At 34.4% G+C, this 17,150-nt stretch overlaps 1 protein-coding gene across 4 annotated transcripts in view; it reads left to right on the top strand.

Moving 5' to 3' along the window:
* USP34 (ubiquitin specific peptidase 34) overlaps positions 1–17,150 on the top strand; it is a 237,332-nt gene that overhangs the window by 164,220 nt on the left and 55,962 nt on the right. For all 4 annotated transcript variants that reach the window (XM_082643301.1, XM_082643302.1, XM_082643300.1 and 1 more), the window contains 9 exons: positions 1,096–1,178; positions 5,170–5,210; positions 5,349–5,473; positions 6,319–6,471; positions 7,452–7,556; positions 9,768–9,823; positions 9,921–10,041; positions 13,605–13,788; positions 14,232–14,392. In XM_082643301.1, the coding sequence (XP_082499427.1) occupies positions 1,096–1,178; positions 5,170–5,210; positions 5,349–5,473; positions 6,319–6,471; positions 7,452–7,556; positions 9,768–9,823; positions 9,921–10,041; positions 13,605–13,788; positions 14,232–14,392 (1,029 nt within the window). The remainder of the gene's footprint in view (positions 1–1,095; positions 1,179–5,169; positions 5,211–5,348; positions 5,474–6,318; positions 6,472–7,451; positions 7,557–9,767; positions 9,824–9,920; positions 10,042–13,604; positions 13,789–14,231; positions 14,393–17,150) is intronic.

The raw sequence follows: 17,150 nt of genomic DNA, 5'->3' as shown, positions 1-17,150 counted from the left end.
TTTATGTGCATATTTTTTCTTATGCGTATGCCAATGTTACATTTTTATAGTTTAAAAAAAGAGCATACAATATATATTTTTTTCATTTGTATCATAATATTTAATTAGAGCTTAGAAGGTAAATCTAAGCTATTTGGGGGGAAATTTTTATTACTCGAATTCTGGAGACAAAGTCATCCAATAGTAAGGAAGAACACTAATTCTTTTAATAATTTACTAGCATTCATTATTTCGTTTGTTCTCCTTTAACAGCCTTTTAGAAGGTTCAGAATCCAAATTGAACTTCCAATTCCAGCCTAAATATAGCTTTTCTTAAAACTCTTCTTATTTTGCCAGGCACAGGTTTAGTTGCTGCTCCCTTCTGTTGCTCATTTGGCACATTGCATATACTTGTGTTACAGTGCTTTCTATGTTTTCTGCTGCACTGGACTAACTTCCCCAGGATGGGAACAGTGCTTTTATAAAATTAGTGCCCAGAATGGGTTCTGACCTGCAGAAGGGATTCAGTAACTCTTTATTAAGTTAGCAAATATTTTTATCCACTATATAGATGAAGAACTAGAACCTAGAAACTCAGTGTTTATTAGAGTCATACAGCTTGAAAGTTAGCAAACTAAATGTTGAACCTCAAGGTTTTTAATCTGGAATCCATGCTTGGTATCTATGGTATATTGCTTTTCTATGTTTATTTCAGGGTGGTTGAGGAATCTGCCACTGCTTGACATTTTTTTTCTTATTTCAAAACTGAAGAAGGTTACTTCACCTACCGCCCAAAAAAACCAGTGACGTGTAATACATGATATTTTTCTCACTCTGTTGGGTGACATGCAGATAATCTGTGGATCAAATAGAAAGGATTTGCCTATGTATTTCTAAATTTTTAATATTTTCTTTTTAAAGTTGCTATTCTGAGGTTTCTTTATAAAAATCTGGTTTTCTGATATTTAATATTTTTACAGTATTTTCCAATAATCATTTTTAGAATATCCCTATCCTTTTATAAATAAAAATCAAAGTAATTTGGAGTCTGGTTTAAAACGCAGTTTTGTGTTTTAGTGTATTTATAGATTTTTTTTTAATGTTTTTATTTTAAAGGTATTTCTTGTTCTTGTCCAAGGAACCAGTTTGATTCAGCGACTTATGTCTGTTGCTTATACGTATGATAATCTGGCTCCTAGGTATGAAGTTTTTACATAATTTATGATTGTATGTATTTAGAGTAAGAATACAGTGTTTTAAAATTTTAATTTGAAAAAAATTTGAAACCTAACAAAAATTGTTAGGGTGTTTTAGTGAACTCTCATATCATTCATGTGGATTTGCATATTGTTATCAACATTTTGCCAGTTTTTATCGAATGATCATGAGCACACATTTTCTGTGGGTGTCCCCAAGCACATGTTTATTTACATATCCTGAATCTTGTAAGAGTTCAGACATTATGATCACTTACTGATAAATAGTTTGATGTGTATCTCCTAAGTCCAAGGACAATTTCCTAACAACTATAGTAAGATACTCAAATTTAGAAAACTTAACATTGATATAATTATTATCTAACATATAGTCCATACTCAAATTGTCCCATTAATATTTTTATAGCAATTTTTTTCCTCGTCCAGGATCACGTACTGCATTTGGTAGTCATATTTCTTCCATTTCCTTTCATTGGGGATACTTTCTTAGCCTTTCTTTCATGATACAGACATTTCTGAGTATCACAAGCCATTTTTTTATAAAGCCTTTTAATTTAGGTTTTCCTGATTGTTCCTCACAATCAGATTCAGACTATACATTTTAGCAGGAATACTCCATAAGTAACGTATCTTTCCCAGTACATCCCGGTGATATCCGTTTGTCCTATTATTAGCGATATTAATTTTGATCAGTTAATCTGGTTTCCTCCAGGTTTCTCTACAATGAAGTTTCTGATTTTTCTAATTAAAAGTAACCTATGGGAAGATAATTTGCAACTGTTTAAATTTCCTGCTTCTCATAAAACTTATTCATTTACTTTTAGCATTCAGTGATGATTCTTTCCTGAATTAAATATTAGTATAATGTTTGCAAATTAGTGATTTTCTAACTCTTACCATTCATTTTATGTTTATTAGTTGACATTCTGTGGTGATGAAGAGCTTTCTCTTCCTTTTATTTAGTTAGTATCAATTTGGATGTTTTTCATTCAATATAATTCATTACTATTACTATTCACTTTGCTCAAATTATACCTTAGTTGGCATCTTCAGGTTTGTTCATGTGTCCTTTGGCTATGTCCCCATTATTTGGGTGGAGGGGAGGAGTACTTTTTTTTCCCCCCTGTCATTTTAAGATCTTCCAGGCTTTCAGTTTCCCTGCCTTAGTTGTTGAATCAGCATTTCTTTAAGAAGCCCTAGTTCCTTTTGGTGGGGAACCTGCAAAATATAGTATCATTGCTCCTAGTGTTTCCTTGCTTCTAGGCCCTCAATAGATAAAGCTGGAAATATGTGTATAAGAATATAGTTTAAACGTGTAATATGATTTCATTTATTTGGGCTATGTTGGAGACTTTTTTTTTAATGTTCAAAATTTTAATAATGTATAAATGATAGTTGCTAATACATGAGGACCTGACTGTGTATGCCTCAAATAATCACATAAATTATGTTAAAGTGTGTATAATTAATTTCTAAGTCCTGTATTCTGTAGGTGTTTATGTTGGGCTGAAGTTTGCCATTATTAAATGATTTACAAAGCTAATATAAACACATTTCAAAGTGCTTAACGTTATTTATGGCTAATAGTTATCTGTTTTTAGATGCTTTTAAAAGTCATCTTCATAAGCAATGGTTGCATATAAGTAGCATGATTATTTTAAGGTTATTTCTTGTTTAATGTATCTTTCTTTAGTATCTGTCTCAGTTGAATTCATATTCATAACTCAATCAACATCTCCTTTACCCCACTGGACGTATAGTTCTATACAAACTATATCTGATTTTGCTCACCATTATATTATCAGTGCCAGGCACCTTACCTCATTATTTATAAAACTTATGAATGGATAATGTGGGGAAACAAAGAAAATGCTATAACATGACCTTGGTTTGTATGCTAAAATACATTTTATACGCCAAGTACCAGTGACTCTCCAGTTAAATAATTCTTAACTCTTCCTCCTTGTCCTCTAACACAGCAGTCCCCAACCTTTTTGGCACCAGGGACGGTTTTCATGGAAGACAATTTTTCTACAGACTGGTGTGTGTGGGGGGGTGGTTCAGGCGGTAGTGTGAGCAGTGGGGAGCCCCACATGAAGCTTTGCTCGCTCTCTGTTCACCTTCTGCTGTGCGGCCTGGTTCCTAACAGGCTGCGGACTGGTATGGGTCCGTGGACCGGGGGTTGGAGACCCCTGTTCTAACACACATTCTGTATACCTCACTGTCCCACACGCCTCAATATATTGATTAACAAGGCAGTTCAGTGACTGCTTTGGTCTGCTTTTATTTCTTTATAATTAAGAAATGTTCACTTGACTCTTAACCTCACACAATGAAAAATATGTGAGTTTGATACCAGCTGCTGCTGTTCAAGCTGGTTCACTGTGACAGTTCTTATTTCTATTTAACCAGTTCCATTCTTAAAGATCTCATTACAGTCTTTGTAATGTGAGGACCCCCTACCCCCCACCCCCAATCTTTGTGTTTTTTTTGACTCCTGTTCCTGCACCATTGTCTTTTCATAAGCCTCCACCTTCAGTTTATATGGTGCTGGGAGGTTTGTATCAATTAAGATAGCTAAAATGAACTTTTTGCCTGTTATCAAAGTCTTCTAATGCTACATATTTAAAAGGTAGATTGGGAGGTTGCTCTTGGTAAAGTTAAATACGTTAAACCAATATGATAAAAGTTAAACATGAAATATGGCCAAATACTAGATTTATAAGTTTTAACTTTTTAGTACCTTTTACTTTAAATCAATAATATGGCTGAGGGGCCTCCCTGGTGGCGCAGTGGTTGAGAGTCTGCCTGCCGATGCAGGGGATACGGGTCCGTGCCCCGGTCTGGGAGGATCCCATATGCCGCGGAGCGGCTGGGCCCGTGAGCCATGGCCGCTGGGCCTGTGCATCCGGAGCCTGTGCTCCGCAACGGGAGAGGCCACAACAGTGAGAGGCCCGCATACCGCAAAAAAAAAAAAAAGAAAAAAAATAATACGGCTGAGTCTTGCTCTTTCAGATTTTCATAGGTGTTTTGTTAATTATAACAAAGTAGGTATCTAGAGATCAGTGCTTTTTTTTTTTAAACAGTTTATTTGTAAGGTGAATACTAAATCCCTATATGCTGGTTTTATTAAAATGAAAATTTTTAATGTTTAGTTTTCTTTAAATTGAGGTAATACATTTTCCATTGAAGTTACTAAAAGTATCAAGGGGAAAAAATAGTGGTGAAGTAATATAGAATTAAATTAGTTATTTTTCTCTACTTTTCAGTAATTTGCTTTTAACCATTCCTGATGAAAATTGACATTAACAGTACAAAAGGAAGGGCATTTTATGTCATTGTATGGTTCTTTTTCTTTTTGTGAGTCATATCTTTCTATTAGAGTAGAATATAATGTCGTTATAGACGCTATAACATTTAGAACCAGAAAGAATATTTCATATGCCACGGATTAAGATTAAACTCACATTTCTAATAGTATGTGCTGACTGTTTTACTCACCTAGCTCCTAGAATATATTTATGTCCTAACTTTTTTGTTTTATATTCATCTTATCTCCCCTGATAGGCTGTAAACTCCAGGAGGCCAAGGACTGCTGCATAAGGGTGTTTTTTTTTTTTTTTAGGAGTCTGAAGTTTAGACTCTAAACCATTATAACCTTTCTCTTTGTAAGCCACGTCACTTTAGTAACCAAATCTTTAAGCACTTTTTGAGAGTTCACTTAAGTCAATATGGGATTCACTCACATTTTGTTTATTAAATTGAAACACTCATTTAATGTTTGCTATAGTAAGATTTTGCCAGTGATTCTTTAAATTAAAAATGAAGACCATAGGAAAATAAATTAGCAGCTTTCATAAAATCTAATCTTTTGGGGGGCAGGGAAAGTTAAAGGATATATAGTAAGAAATTGAGTTATTTTTAGTTCGTTGCTGAATTTAATTACTGGTGGTGGTGTGTTTTTACTTTGCAGAGTTTTGAAAGCTCAGTCTGATCACAGGTCTAGACATGAAGGTAAGGGTTCCACAAAGTTAATTTTTAATAAAGATTTGGATGACTGGTTATATCTATATATAATATCTTTAATAATGAACATTTTGTTTTCATTATGCACAAGCCTTTATAGTAATTTTTTTTCCAATTTTTCTGTAGTTTCACATTACTCAATGTGGCTCTTGGTGAGTTGGGCTCATTGCTGTTCTTTAGTGAAATCTAGCCTTGCTGACAGTGATCATTTACAAGATTGGCTAAAGAAATTGACTCTCCTTATTCCTGAGGTAAGTTAAAGATTGAAGATTGGTACTACTCTTCATATTTTTTCTTATTATTAGCGTAGATGATAAAAAGAGCTAATGGAAACAAATGAACATGATTCCATAAATATATCCTGTTGCTTGGAAGGTACTTAATAATCCTTTAAGATCTAGAGTGTTTTGAACTATGTACACTTAAGTGTGAACATTAAATATTTTGTAGCATTCATATTTGTCTTTTTCTGCAATATTTGTTAACAGAGTGATTCTTTTGTTTTGGGTTTTTTTAATTGTTTTTTTTCCTGAGGGTTGAGAAGGATTTCAGCATTTATTTTTTGTAATTTACGTTTTAGAGAAGTTTCTTTTACTTTTTCTATTTGAGTGTATCCTTAGATGCAAGAGAGACATATTTCCTTTTGATTTCAGTGTTGACACTGAAGTCAGTATAATTTTCACCAATCGTTATCTTGATGTTACTCACACCATATTCCTGAATGAAATAGTATAAACACACTCTTACTAATACACTTAGCCACGATATTCACGTCTTTTTTAGAGAACATTTTCTAATATTATTAGCTTTGTATTGAATGCATATGTGTTCTTACTCTGCCTCTGTTCTTGTATTTACTTGGTTTGTTTTTATGACCATATTGGGAATTTCTGAAATGTTTTTACATATTACCGTATACTTTGGGGTACTTCATTTGATCATGTATTATTTAGATGCATGAGTATGTGATCAGGACATTGTGTTTTAAAACATGTTACTAAAGAAGCCATCTAACATGTTATTTCTGCCAACATATTAACCTTAAGATTAACTTTTTAATACTAACTCAGACTATCTTTGGAACTTTTTCATTTAGACTGCAGTCCGTCATGAATCTTGCAATGGTCTTTATAAGTTATCTCTGTCAGGGCTGGATGGAGGAGACTCAATCAATCGCTCTTTTCTGCTACTGGCTGCCTCAACATTGCTGAAATTTCTTCCAGATGCTCAAGCACTCAAACCTATAAGGGTAAGATTTTACTGTCTTCAGGAGCAATTTCTATTTCTGCCGTTTCATTTGCCCCAAGTTTATCGTTGTATTATCCTTGCAAGTAATTTTGAGTACCTGTTTACTATCTGTAGTTTTCACCAGGAGGATGGTAGTTACATGTAATAGTTCCTAAAATGGCAGCATTGTGACATATTGTGTCCATGTTACACCTAGGGATAGATCCTGTGTCCTTGGGTTCAGCTGTGTGGGATCTCTCATGGATATTGTTTTGGAAATAACATTTGTCCTTGCTAGGTTCTGAGCCTTGTGTGAATAAGTTGAATGATAGAAACATCATAAATGTAGCTTTCTTCTTATTCAGTCACAGTTGTTTTATTTTTATCTTTATGATACTCAGAATTTTCAGTTTTCTTCCTTGTTCCCATGTATACACTAACACTAGCCTTATAAAAGCCTTCTACCCCATAATAAATACAGGGCCCTTTAATAAGTAAATTTTACTAATCCCAGAAATATGATGCATTGTAGGATTTACATTTTTCTTCTCCATATTTACCGTCTGTCATTGACTATGTAAGAAATGTAATGTGTTCTTTATTTTTCAGCTTTCAAAACTATAATAGACCATTGTATGTGGGTAGATTTATATATACTCATTTTCTGTAGGTTTCTTTTGTTTCCACATTTTCATTGAATTTTTAGTTGGCACTACATTATTTAGTATTATACATTATTCATATCTTTTCCAAGTAGGTTATAAGGAATTTCAGAGTACTGTTTTTTTGAAAGTTCTCTTATTATTCACTTACATACATAGTTCTAATTTTACAGACATTAGGAGTATTCTCTTCATTTTGGGGGCTTAAATTTTGAAAACTGTTTAGTTTGTAGGGATTTAATTTTTTTTATAAAGCTTGTAGTTTTTAAAATGTATTATAATTTTAAGTTATTTTCCCCTTTTAAACTATTTTCACAAAGTTTAAATTTTTTTTTAATAGATAGATGATTATGAAGAAGAACCAATGTTAAAACCTGGATGTAAAGAATATTTTTGGTTGTTGTGCAAATTAGTTGACAACATACATATAAAGGATGCTAGTCAGGTATGTTCAGAAAGTTATACATTAACTTGTTAATAGAGATGAATTATGCACTTGTATGTTCATGAATTTATAGGTTGTTGTCATTAAGGACATTTTTATCAATCTGTAATGAGTTGAAAATGTCATAATTTTTCTACTGTATTTGTACCTTTTTGTTCTGCTCTAATTTCTTTCTTCTTTTTACTCTGACCTTAGTCGAAATGTCTTCATTTGGTACTTACAAGTAGTTTCCTGTGTCTTGTAAGATTTGTGGATATAAAATCTTATTTGGAATGTGAACTTTAGGCTTTAAATATACAGCTTTCTATAGTAGCAAGTGGATTCTGAGAATGTAAAATAAAGTTGCAATTCAAATAGAAATTACTTTAAGCTAAAGAAACACTATCAGTTTGCTGATCTACTAATTTTCTTATGAGACTAAAATGATACTTCTATCCAAAGAAATACTTAAAACAAGTGTATTTCAAAGACAAACTTTGCCACATAAAAACTTTTATTTTTTCTTTTTATAAATTTAGTAAGCTAAAATACATCTAATTGATCTCAGAAAAATGAGAAATGCTTGAAAAAGATACATTTAAATATTTAGGAAACCTTTTCTGTCAATTTTTTTTTCATGTATTTCCATCAAAGTCCAGTATATACACTTTATATTTTAAGAATCCTATTGTGTTTGAACTTCCTACTTTTAAGGAACAGTTTACATCTGAATTCTTATTCTACTTTTCATTTAAGAAATAATTATAAAAATTAATATTGAGCATGTTTTAATTTTCTCTTCCAGTTTTATTGAGTTATAATTGTCATACAGCACTGTGTAAGTTTAAGGTATATAGCATAATGACTTGACTTACACGTATCATGAAATGATTACCACAATAAGTATAGTGAACATCATCTCATATTGATACAAAATTAAACGGAAAAAAATATTTTTCCTCGTGATGAGCACTTTACTCTCTCAACAACTTTTTTTTAAAAATTAATTAATTAATTAATTAATTTTTTGGCTATGTTGGGTCTTCGTTGCTGCGCATGAGCTTTCTCTGGTTGTGGCGAGCTGGGGCTACTCTTTGTTGTGGTGCGCGGGCTTCTCATTGTGGTGGCTTCTCTTGTTGCGGAGCACGGGCTCTAGGCTCCCAGGCTTCAGTAGTTGTGGCTTGCGGGCTCTAGAGCACAGGCTCAATAGTTGTGGCACACAGGCTTAGTTGCTCCACAGCATGTGAGATCTTCCCAGACCAGGGCTTGAACCCATGTCCCCTGCATTGACAGGTGGATTCTTAACCACTGTGCCACCAGGGAAGTCCTCAATAACTTTTATATATATGTATATATAACATACAGCAGTGTTAATTATATTTATCATGTTGTGCATGATAAATATAGTACTTAGGTATCTTATATCTTTTGACTACCAATTCCAGTCCTCCCTCCCCCCCCGAACATGTCTTAATGTATTTGACTTTATCCATAAAATGTTGATTCCAGGTAGACATTGATTTTTCTTTAAACCTATGGTTGCCTATTTAAAGTATGAATCTAATATTCTTGCTTGCTAGTCAAAGTAATTTTCCTACTTAGTGATCTGAATTTCTTTGAGAATCCTCTTTTTTTTTTTTTTGGCCATACCATGTGGCTTGTGGGATGTTAGTTCCCCCACCAGGGATTGAGCCTGCACCCTTGGCGGTGAAAGCATGGAATCCTAACCACCACTGGACCGCCAGGAAATTCCCTGGAATCTTCTTTAAATTAAGTTCTATTTTATGAAATCTGTTTTAATTTTGTTGCTCAGTTATAATGAGAATTAAAGCTCTCTGAAATGAACTGTGCATTTAAGTTTATTTCTAAAAGTGGTATTAGAAACGAAACTTGGTGAATTGTATGGTATGTTAATTACATCTCAGTAAAATTGTTAAAGAAAAAATAAGTCAAACCTAGTGTCTTCTCGTTAAATTACCGTGACTCTCATGATTTATCACCAATATTTCATTGATTCTTTTTTGAAGGACTATCAGTGATGCGTTTATAAGTATAATTTATTGACATCATGTATAAGTAAAGAGTAGTTATATTATTTATAATTTAATTGACATGTTAATGAATTCGGAGAACCAAATTCTTGTTACTTGAAAGGATTTTTTGTTTTAATAATATCTGAAATAGTGAACATAAAAATCTGTGTTTGAATTTGTATTTTCTCTTTGTATTAAGACAACACTCCTCGACCTGGATGCTTTGGCACGACATTTAGCTGACTGTATTCGAAGGTAAAATTTGATGTGAAATTGACAGTTATATTGTTGAGAAAAGATAAAGAACGTAATTTTATGAACTGTCTTGTTTTGCTTGTATTCTTTTTTGTAGCAGGGAGATCCTTGATCATCAAGATGGTAATATAGAAGATGATGGGCTTACAGGACTCCTAAGGCTTGCAACAAGTGTTATTAAACACAAACCACCCTTTAAATTTTCAAGGGAAGGACAGGTTGGTAGTAAGACATCCAAGTATTTATATGAGATAAGATTGAACTTTTTTATATTGTTTCCTTGTATGTGGGTATGTTAAATTTCCTTAAACATGCAAACATGAAGTTTACCAGAACTTTATTACTAGCAGGAACAGTGAACTTTGAATAAGATGAATCCTAGAAATATGAATCTTAGCCTTGTTTTTAGAATGCAGAACAAGTTTTAATTACTATGACTGTATATAGAGAGGCAGTCTCTGCTTAATTGTAGATTTTTATAGAATTGAATATTTTGAATTAGTAACTTAACACAATGGAATTAATAAGTAGTCATTTTAGAGTACTTACTGGTTTCATTTCTTAAAGGCCCATTTGATATAAAATCTATAATTGACTTTGATAACACCTAATAACTCTATACCAACAAATGTCTAATTTCTCTTTAGATTACGTTATTTACTGTCATTGGCACTTTTGTCATTGTCTTCAGTAAGGGAAGTTAGTTATGGTTTGGAGGATTGATTTCTTGAAGTTACTGATTGTGTTAGGAAACACAGGAATAACCAAAAGAATGGAAGATTGTCCCCATGAGCATAGGCTCAGGGATTCTTAAGATAAACTTAAGGTGACAGTCTTATCTGTCTTAAATCTGTGCTACTACCCTTATTTCACAAAGCCCTGTTTTGTGGGTTTTCTCCTGGATCTTTTAAAATTTTTCTATTACACTTCACTGGGAATAACTTGATTTATTTATAGTCTTGCTGGTTGAAGTCTTACATTATATAAACCAATATGTAACTTTTATTCCAAAATATAAATGTATTAATTGATATTTCTGATAACATATCATTGTAAAGCAAAAGTCATTTTAAAGAAAGAAAAAAATTTTTAGGTACTGCTGACAAAAATATTCCTATATATTTTAATTTCATATGATATTTTGGTAATGGCCTTCCAGGACTTTCTATGGCTATATTAAATACATAGGTATATAATTTATATTATGTAAATACTATTCTGTGATTTGTGTTCTTCATTTAAAATGAATCCATCAAAAAAGAAAATACATTAAAAAGTTGAATACATAGAGAAATAATTTAATCTTTATTGACATTTATGTTGTTGGTAGTTGTAAAAAAAAAACTGCAGAGAACATCTTTGTATACCTGTTCCATTGTATACTCATATAAATTCTTAAGAGTAAATTTGATTCATTTTAATCAGAATACATCAATTTACAAAAGGCTCTATCAGTTTATACTCCCAGCCACACTGTGTAAGAATACCACTTTCTCAGACATCCCCACATTCCTTACGTGACAAGTCTTTGCCACTCTCACTATTTTAGTTTTATTTCCTTGGTTATTGTTGAAGATGAGTGTCTTTTCATTTATATATCGTCCACTTGTATTAACTTGCAGTTTGCTGTTCATAATCTGCATGTATTCTTCTGTCATTTTTCTTATTTATTTTTGAAAGTTCTTTATTTTGAAAATATCAACTCTTTTCCTGTCACATATATGTGCAGGAAATATTTCCAAGAGCTTTGTCTTCATTATTTGTATATATTTTTTAAGACCACTTGTTTTTTTCCTTCTCTCTTTTGTTTATTGATTTATACAATTGATTATCTTAGGCAAAATTTTTGAGCCCTTGTAAGGTAGATACTGTCATTAGATGCCATTTTGACAGATGATGAAACTAAGGCATAGACAGGTTAAACAACTTGCTTCACTGAGGACACTCAAGACTCTTTACTTGACCAAGCTTCTAACCACTAAGCAATACTGTCTGCAGGTGTTAAAACCTTAAATACACTGTTCTGTAATATGCTTTTTTCACCTACCTTATAGATTCTCCATATCAATAGATATAGAGTTAATTCATTCTTCATAACAACTGCATAATATTTTTTTTCTGGAAAGATGTGATATATCTAACTAGCTTCCTAATGTTGAGCATTACCTTACACTACTATAAGTGATGTTTCAGGGAAAATGTTTATACATCCATCATTTAGGAAATCTGTACGAAAAAATTCTAGAAGTAGAACTGCTGGTTTACGAGGTATGTACCTTTGTGATTTTGGTCAGAACAACCATGATGCTCTCTGTGGAGACTGAACTGATTTATGGTCCCACCTACAATGTCTGTGAGCCAAGTGCCAATTTTCCCACATTCCTACCAACCCAGTGTATTATCAAATTTAATTTCTGCCAGTCTGATAAGTGGAAACCATTCTCTTAGTTTTATTTTTCATTTTTTTGTAAGTATGAGTAAGGTTGAGCTTCTTCTCATATGTTTGAAAGCCATTTATTTGTATTATCTTTTCTCTGACATGCTCAAATCCTGTCCTCATTTTCCTTTCATGTATATACATGGTCCTTTTCTTGATAATTTGTAGAATTTTTGTGTGAAGGAAATTGGCGTATGTACTTGGATTTATTTCTGGACTTTCTTTTTCACTCTACAGGTCTATTCATTCACCAATATCATATCCTAACTAAGTAGATTCACAGTTTTTAGTTAATATCTTGTAGAGATGGTCCATCTTCATTATTACTCCTTTTCAGAATTGTCCCGGTTGTTTATTTTTCCACACGAACTTTAGAATCAGTGTGTCTCATTCTTTCAAAAATTAAAATTCTGATACTTTTTAAATTGGGGTTGTGTTAAATTTATGGATTGATGTAGAAAAATTGAAATTATATTAAATTGCCTATACAAGAACAGGATTTGTCTTCTTATTTATAGGAGACCAGTGTTGTGTTTTCCAATTTAATGTTTTCATTTAGAATTTGAATTTTAGGAATTTTAAAATAAGGTTATTCCTGGGGATTTTCTTTGTTAGGTATCATAAATGCACTCTTTTCTTCTATTTTGTTTTCTGATGAGTTGTTTATGTGGAGTAAGGATTTTTGTGTGTGAATTTGTTGCAGGACCAATTAAAGAACAAGTGGGAAAGGTGGCCCTTTCTCAGGCAGATTAAATTTAGGGAAAAGTATATCTAGAATGGTAAAGCCTTGCATCTCAGTTTGAACTTCACTGGTATTGAAGTTAAGAGCTTGGTGTTTTAAATCCTTAGTATAGCACCTGCCAAATCTGACTCCAGGCGAGATGCTTAACCTGTTTTGTTTGTTTGTTTTGTTTTGAGGCCTTTGAATAGTATTTGGCACTTCTAAGTGCTCATTATGGGTAAGTTGCTGCTTTGGCTGCTACTGCTATTTAAATTATTAGAGTGAAGTAAGGAGAAACTTAAGTAAATGCAGAGGCATTCAAGATAGGGAGTAATGAGTCCTGAGATGTAGATGTGACTCTAAGAATGAGCTATAAGGTATCGAGGGAGAGAAGAGTGAAGGTGAAGCTCCTACCCCCACTCCATTTTCCCTAAGAGAAATGAACATTGGGAATACTTTCAGATGATGGTATATGATGCTCCTTTAAGTTTTTAAACAATCTTTTAATAAATTGTAGATTGTCATATAGTCCATTTTACTCTATGTAACTTATTAATTTTATTTGGAATATAGTTAATTTCCGAGTTTAGATAATATACTTGGTCTTTCTTTTTTTTTTCCAGGAATTTTTAAGAGATATCTTCAATCTCCTGTTTTTGTTGCCTAGTCTAAAAGATAGACAACAGCCAAAGTGCAAATCACATTCTTCGAGAGCTGCTGCTTATGATTTGTTAGTGGAGATGGTAAAGGGATCTGTCGAAAACTACAGATTAATACATAACTGGGTTATGGCACAACACATGCAGTGTGAGCATTCTTCTTTTCCTTTAACCTTTCTAAATTTTGTTTGTAGAAATGAGATTTTGGAGGGCACGATTTAAAGAAAGAATTCACCATTCATACCTTTTAACATTAAAAACTGTTGTTGCTAGGACATACTGAAGTTAAAAAGTAAACATTAGTTTTTGGGAAAGAAACAGTTGTGATGGACTTTAAAGATACGTGAAATACTTTGGCATTTTGGGGTTAAATAATTTAGTGCCAAGAAAAGACAAGTTTTGACAGTCCTTTCAATATTTAGGAATGAGTTAGTTTTACTATGTGTTCTAACCAATTTAAAAAATAACCATATGTTTTATGTATATGAACTAAACAAGTAATAGATGTAGTGGTTATTAATGAAAGCAGAATATATTATGTTTAATAGTTTGTTTGGGGGGGGCATCCTTTCCTCCCTCTTTTTTCAGCAGCTCATGCACCTTATAAATGGGACTACTGGCCTCATGAAGATGTCCGTGCTGAGTGTAGATTTGTTGGCCTGACTAACCTTGGAGCTACTTGTTACTTGGCTTCTACTATTCAGCAACTTTACATGATACCCGAGGCAAGACAGGCTGTCTTCACTGCTAAGGTACAGTTTTCCTTACTTTAAAAATTAAAACAATAGGGACCTCCCTGGTGGTGCAGTGGTTAAGAATCCACCTGCCAATGCAGGGGACACGGGTTTGATCCCTGTTCCAGGAAGATCCCACATGCCACAGAGCAACTAAGCCTGTGCACCGCAACTTCTGAGCGTGCACTCTGGAGCCCATGAGCCAAAACTAGTGAGCCCACATGCCACAACTACTGAGGCCCAAGTGCTCTAGGGCCTGCATGCCACAACTACTGAGGCCGTGTGCTGCAGCTACTAAAGCCTGCGTGCCTAGAGCCTGTGCTCCGCAACGAGAAGCCACCGCACTGAGAAGCCTGCGCACTGCAATGGAGAGTAGTCCCCGCTCGCTGCAGCTAGAGAAAGCACGCATGTAGCAGTGAAGATCCAACACAGCCAAAAAAAAAAAAAAAAAAAATTAAAACTATAAAACAAAATTTTAAAACTTTGTTGACAAATCTTGATTCAATTTAGTAAAATATTGTTTGAGAAAATAATTTGAGTTAAAATTGACAAACTTTGGGCTTCCGTGGTGGCTCAGTGGTTAAGAATCCACCTGCCATTGCAAGGGACACGGGTTCGAGCCCTGGTCCGGGAAGATTCCACGTGCCACAGAGCGACTAAGCCCTTGCGCCACAGATACTGAGCCTGCGCTCTAGAGCCCATGTGCCACCACTACTGAAGCTCACGTGCCTGGAGTCCATGCTCCGCCACAAGAGAAGTCACTGCAGTTAGAATCCCGCGGACCAAAACAACGAGTAGCTTCCACTCGCTGCAACTAGAGAAAGCCCACGCACAGCAGCAAAGACCCAATGTAGCTACAAATAAATTAAATTAAAAAGTTTTTTGACAAAATTTGATATTACTGCTAACTTATGTATATTTTAATTATTTTTACATTTCAATTGATTACTCCAAACACTGTAGTATAATTTCTTTATTTATCAAAGGAAAACACAGTTGTAGAATATACACGCTCATTGTATCAAATGAACACGATATTTTCAGTAAAAATAAATGCAAATTTTAATTATATAGGAAATAAGCAAAGCCTAAAACAAAGTAGGAAATTAGTACCAGAATCACTGAACTTATTTATCCTAAAGTAAATTTGATTGTGGCCTAGTGTATTTGAGTAGGCTCTGCTCATGTTTTTTTTTTTTTGCCGTACGTGGGCCTCTCACTGTTGTGGCCTCTCCCGTTGCTGAGGACAGGCTCCAGACGCGCGGGCCCAGCGGCCACAGCTCATGGGCCCAGCCGCTTCGCGGCATGTGGGATCTTCCCAGACCGGGGCACGAACCCGTGTCCCTTGCATCGGCAGGCGGACTCAACCACTGCGCCACCAGGGAAGCCCCTGCTTATGTTATTTTTGTTAACTTGTGCATTGTAGTTTTCATTTTTTGTTTACCATGGGCTATTTTTTAGTTTGCCTTCTGCACTGCTTTTACAAGTTTTTGGCAGCCTTTTTTTTTTTTTTTTTAAATTTTATTTATTTATTTTTGGCTGCATTGGGTCTTCGTTGCTGCGTGCGGGCTTTCTCTAGTTGCAGTGAGCCAGGGCTACTCTTTGTTGTAGTGCATGGGCTTCTCATTGCGGTGGCTTCTCTTGTTGCAGAGCACAGGCTCTAGAGCACAGGCTCAGTAGTTGTGGCACACAGGCTTAGTTGCTCGACGGCATATGGGATTTTCCCAGACCAGGGCTCGAACCCATGTCCCCTGCATTGGCAGGCAGATTCTTAACCACTGTGCCACCAGGGAAGCCCTGGCAGACTTTATTTATGCTTGCACTTGGGTTTTTATTTTCTTCCATCATGTCATCTGGATGTCCTTGCATTTTTTCCCCCTTACAAAGTACTGCAATTCTTTATTTATCTTCAGTGAATCCTTACTATGTTTAAGTTATGCTTCAGGGTCTCTAAAGCATACTCAGTATACTCAAGTGTGGGTTTGTTTTTTGGCTTTAGTTAAATTGATGTTTTTAAGTTGATCATCTAACTGACTATTAGAAATAGTTGAATAATTGATTTCATTTAGCATGTGGAAATTTTCTTTCTTTTTTTTTTTTTTTTCTTTTTTTTTTTTTTGTGGTACGCGGGCCTCTCACTGTTGTGGCCTCTCCCGTTGCGGAGCACAGGCTCCGGACGCGCAGGCCCATCGGCCATGGCTCACGGGCCCAGCCGCTCCGCGGCATGTGGGATCTTCCCGGACCGGGGCACGAACCTGTGTCCCCTGCATCGGCAGGTGGACTCTCAACCACTGCGCCACCAGGGAAGCCCAGCATGTGGAAATTTTGGTGACTAAATTTGGTTGCCCCCATCTGTATAATTTTATAGAACCACTTACCAAAGAAGCATGTATTCAGTGATTTTCTTTTTTAGGTGGTGACTTGACCACAATTTGTAGTTTCTCTTCCTTATATTTAATGATCATCTTTTAGCCATTAGCACTGTCAGGAATTAGTGTGTTAGCAACAGAAAAAACAATCAGATGTGCTAACTGTGAATCAGTCTCAGAAATGGTATTTTTGATTAAAAACTAAATTTAGACTTGTCTCTACCTAAGGAATTCTTACAGAATAGAATTATTTTCTGATTTTTCACAGAGAGATTAAAGAAAACTACATGTATTTTACTTGTGGTAGAATATACACAATGTAAAATTTATCCTATTAACCATGTATAAGTGTACCGTTCTGCGGTATTAAGTATACTCAGATTGCAACCATCACCACCATCAATCTC

Source organism: Mesoplodon mirus (genome assembly GCF_964341445.2).
Source record: "Mesoplodon mirus genome assembly, chromosome: 14".
Lineage (NCBI taxonomy): Eukaryota > Metazoa > Chordata > Mammalia > Artiodactyla > Ziphiidae > Mesoplodon > Mesoplodon mirus.
The sequence above is the reverse complement of the archived record's forward strand: the minus strand, read 5'-3'. Positions and strand labels throughout refer to the sequence as shown.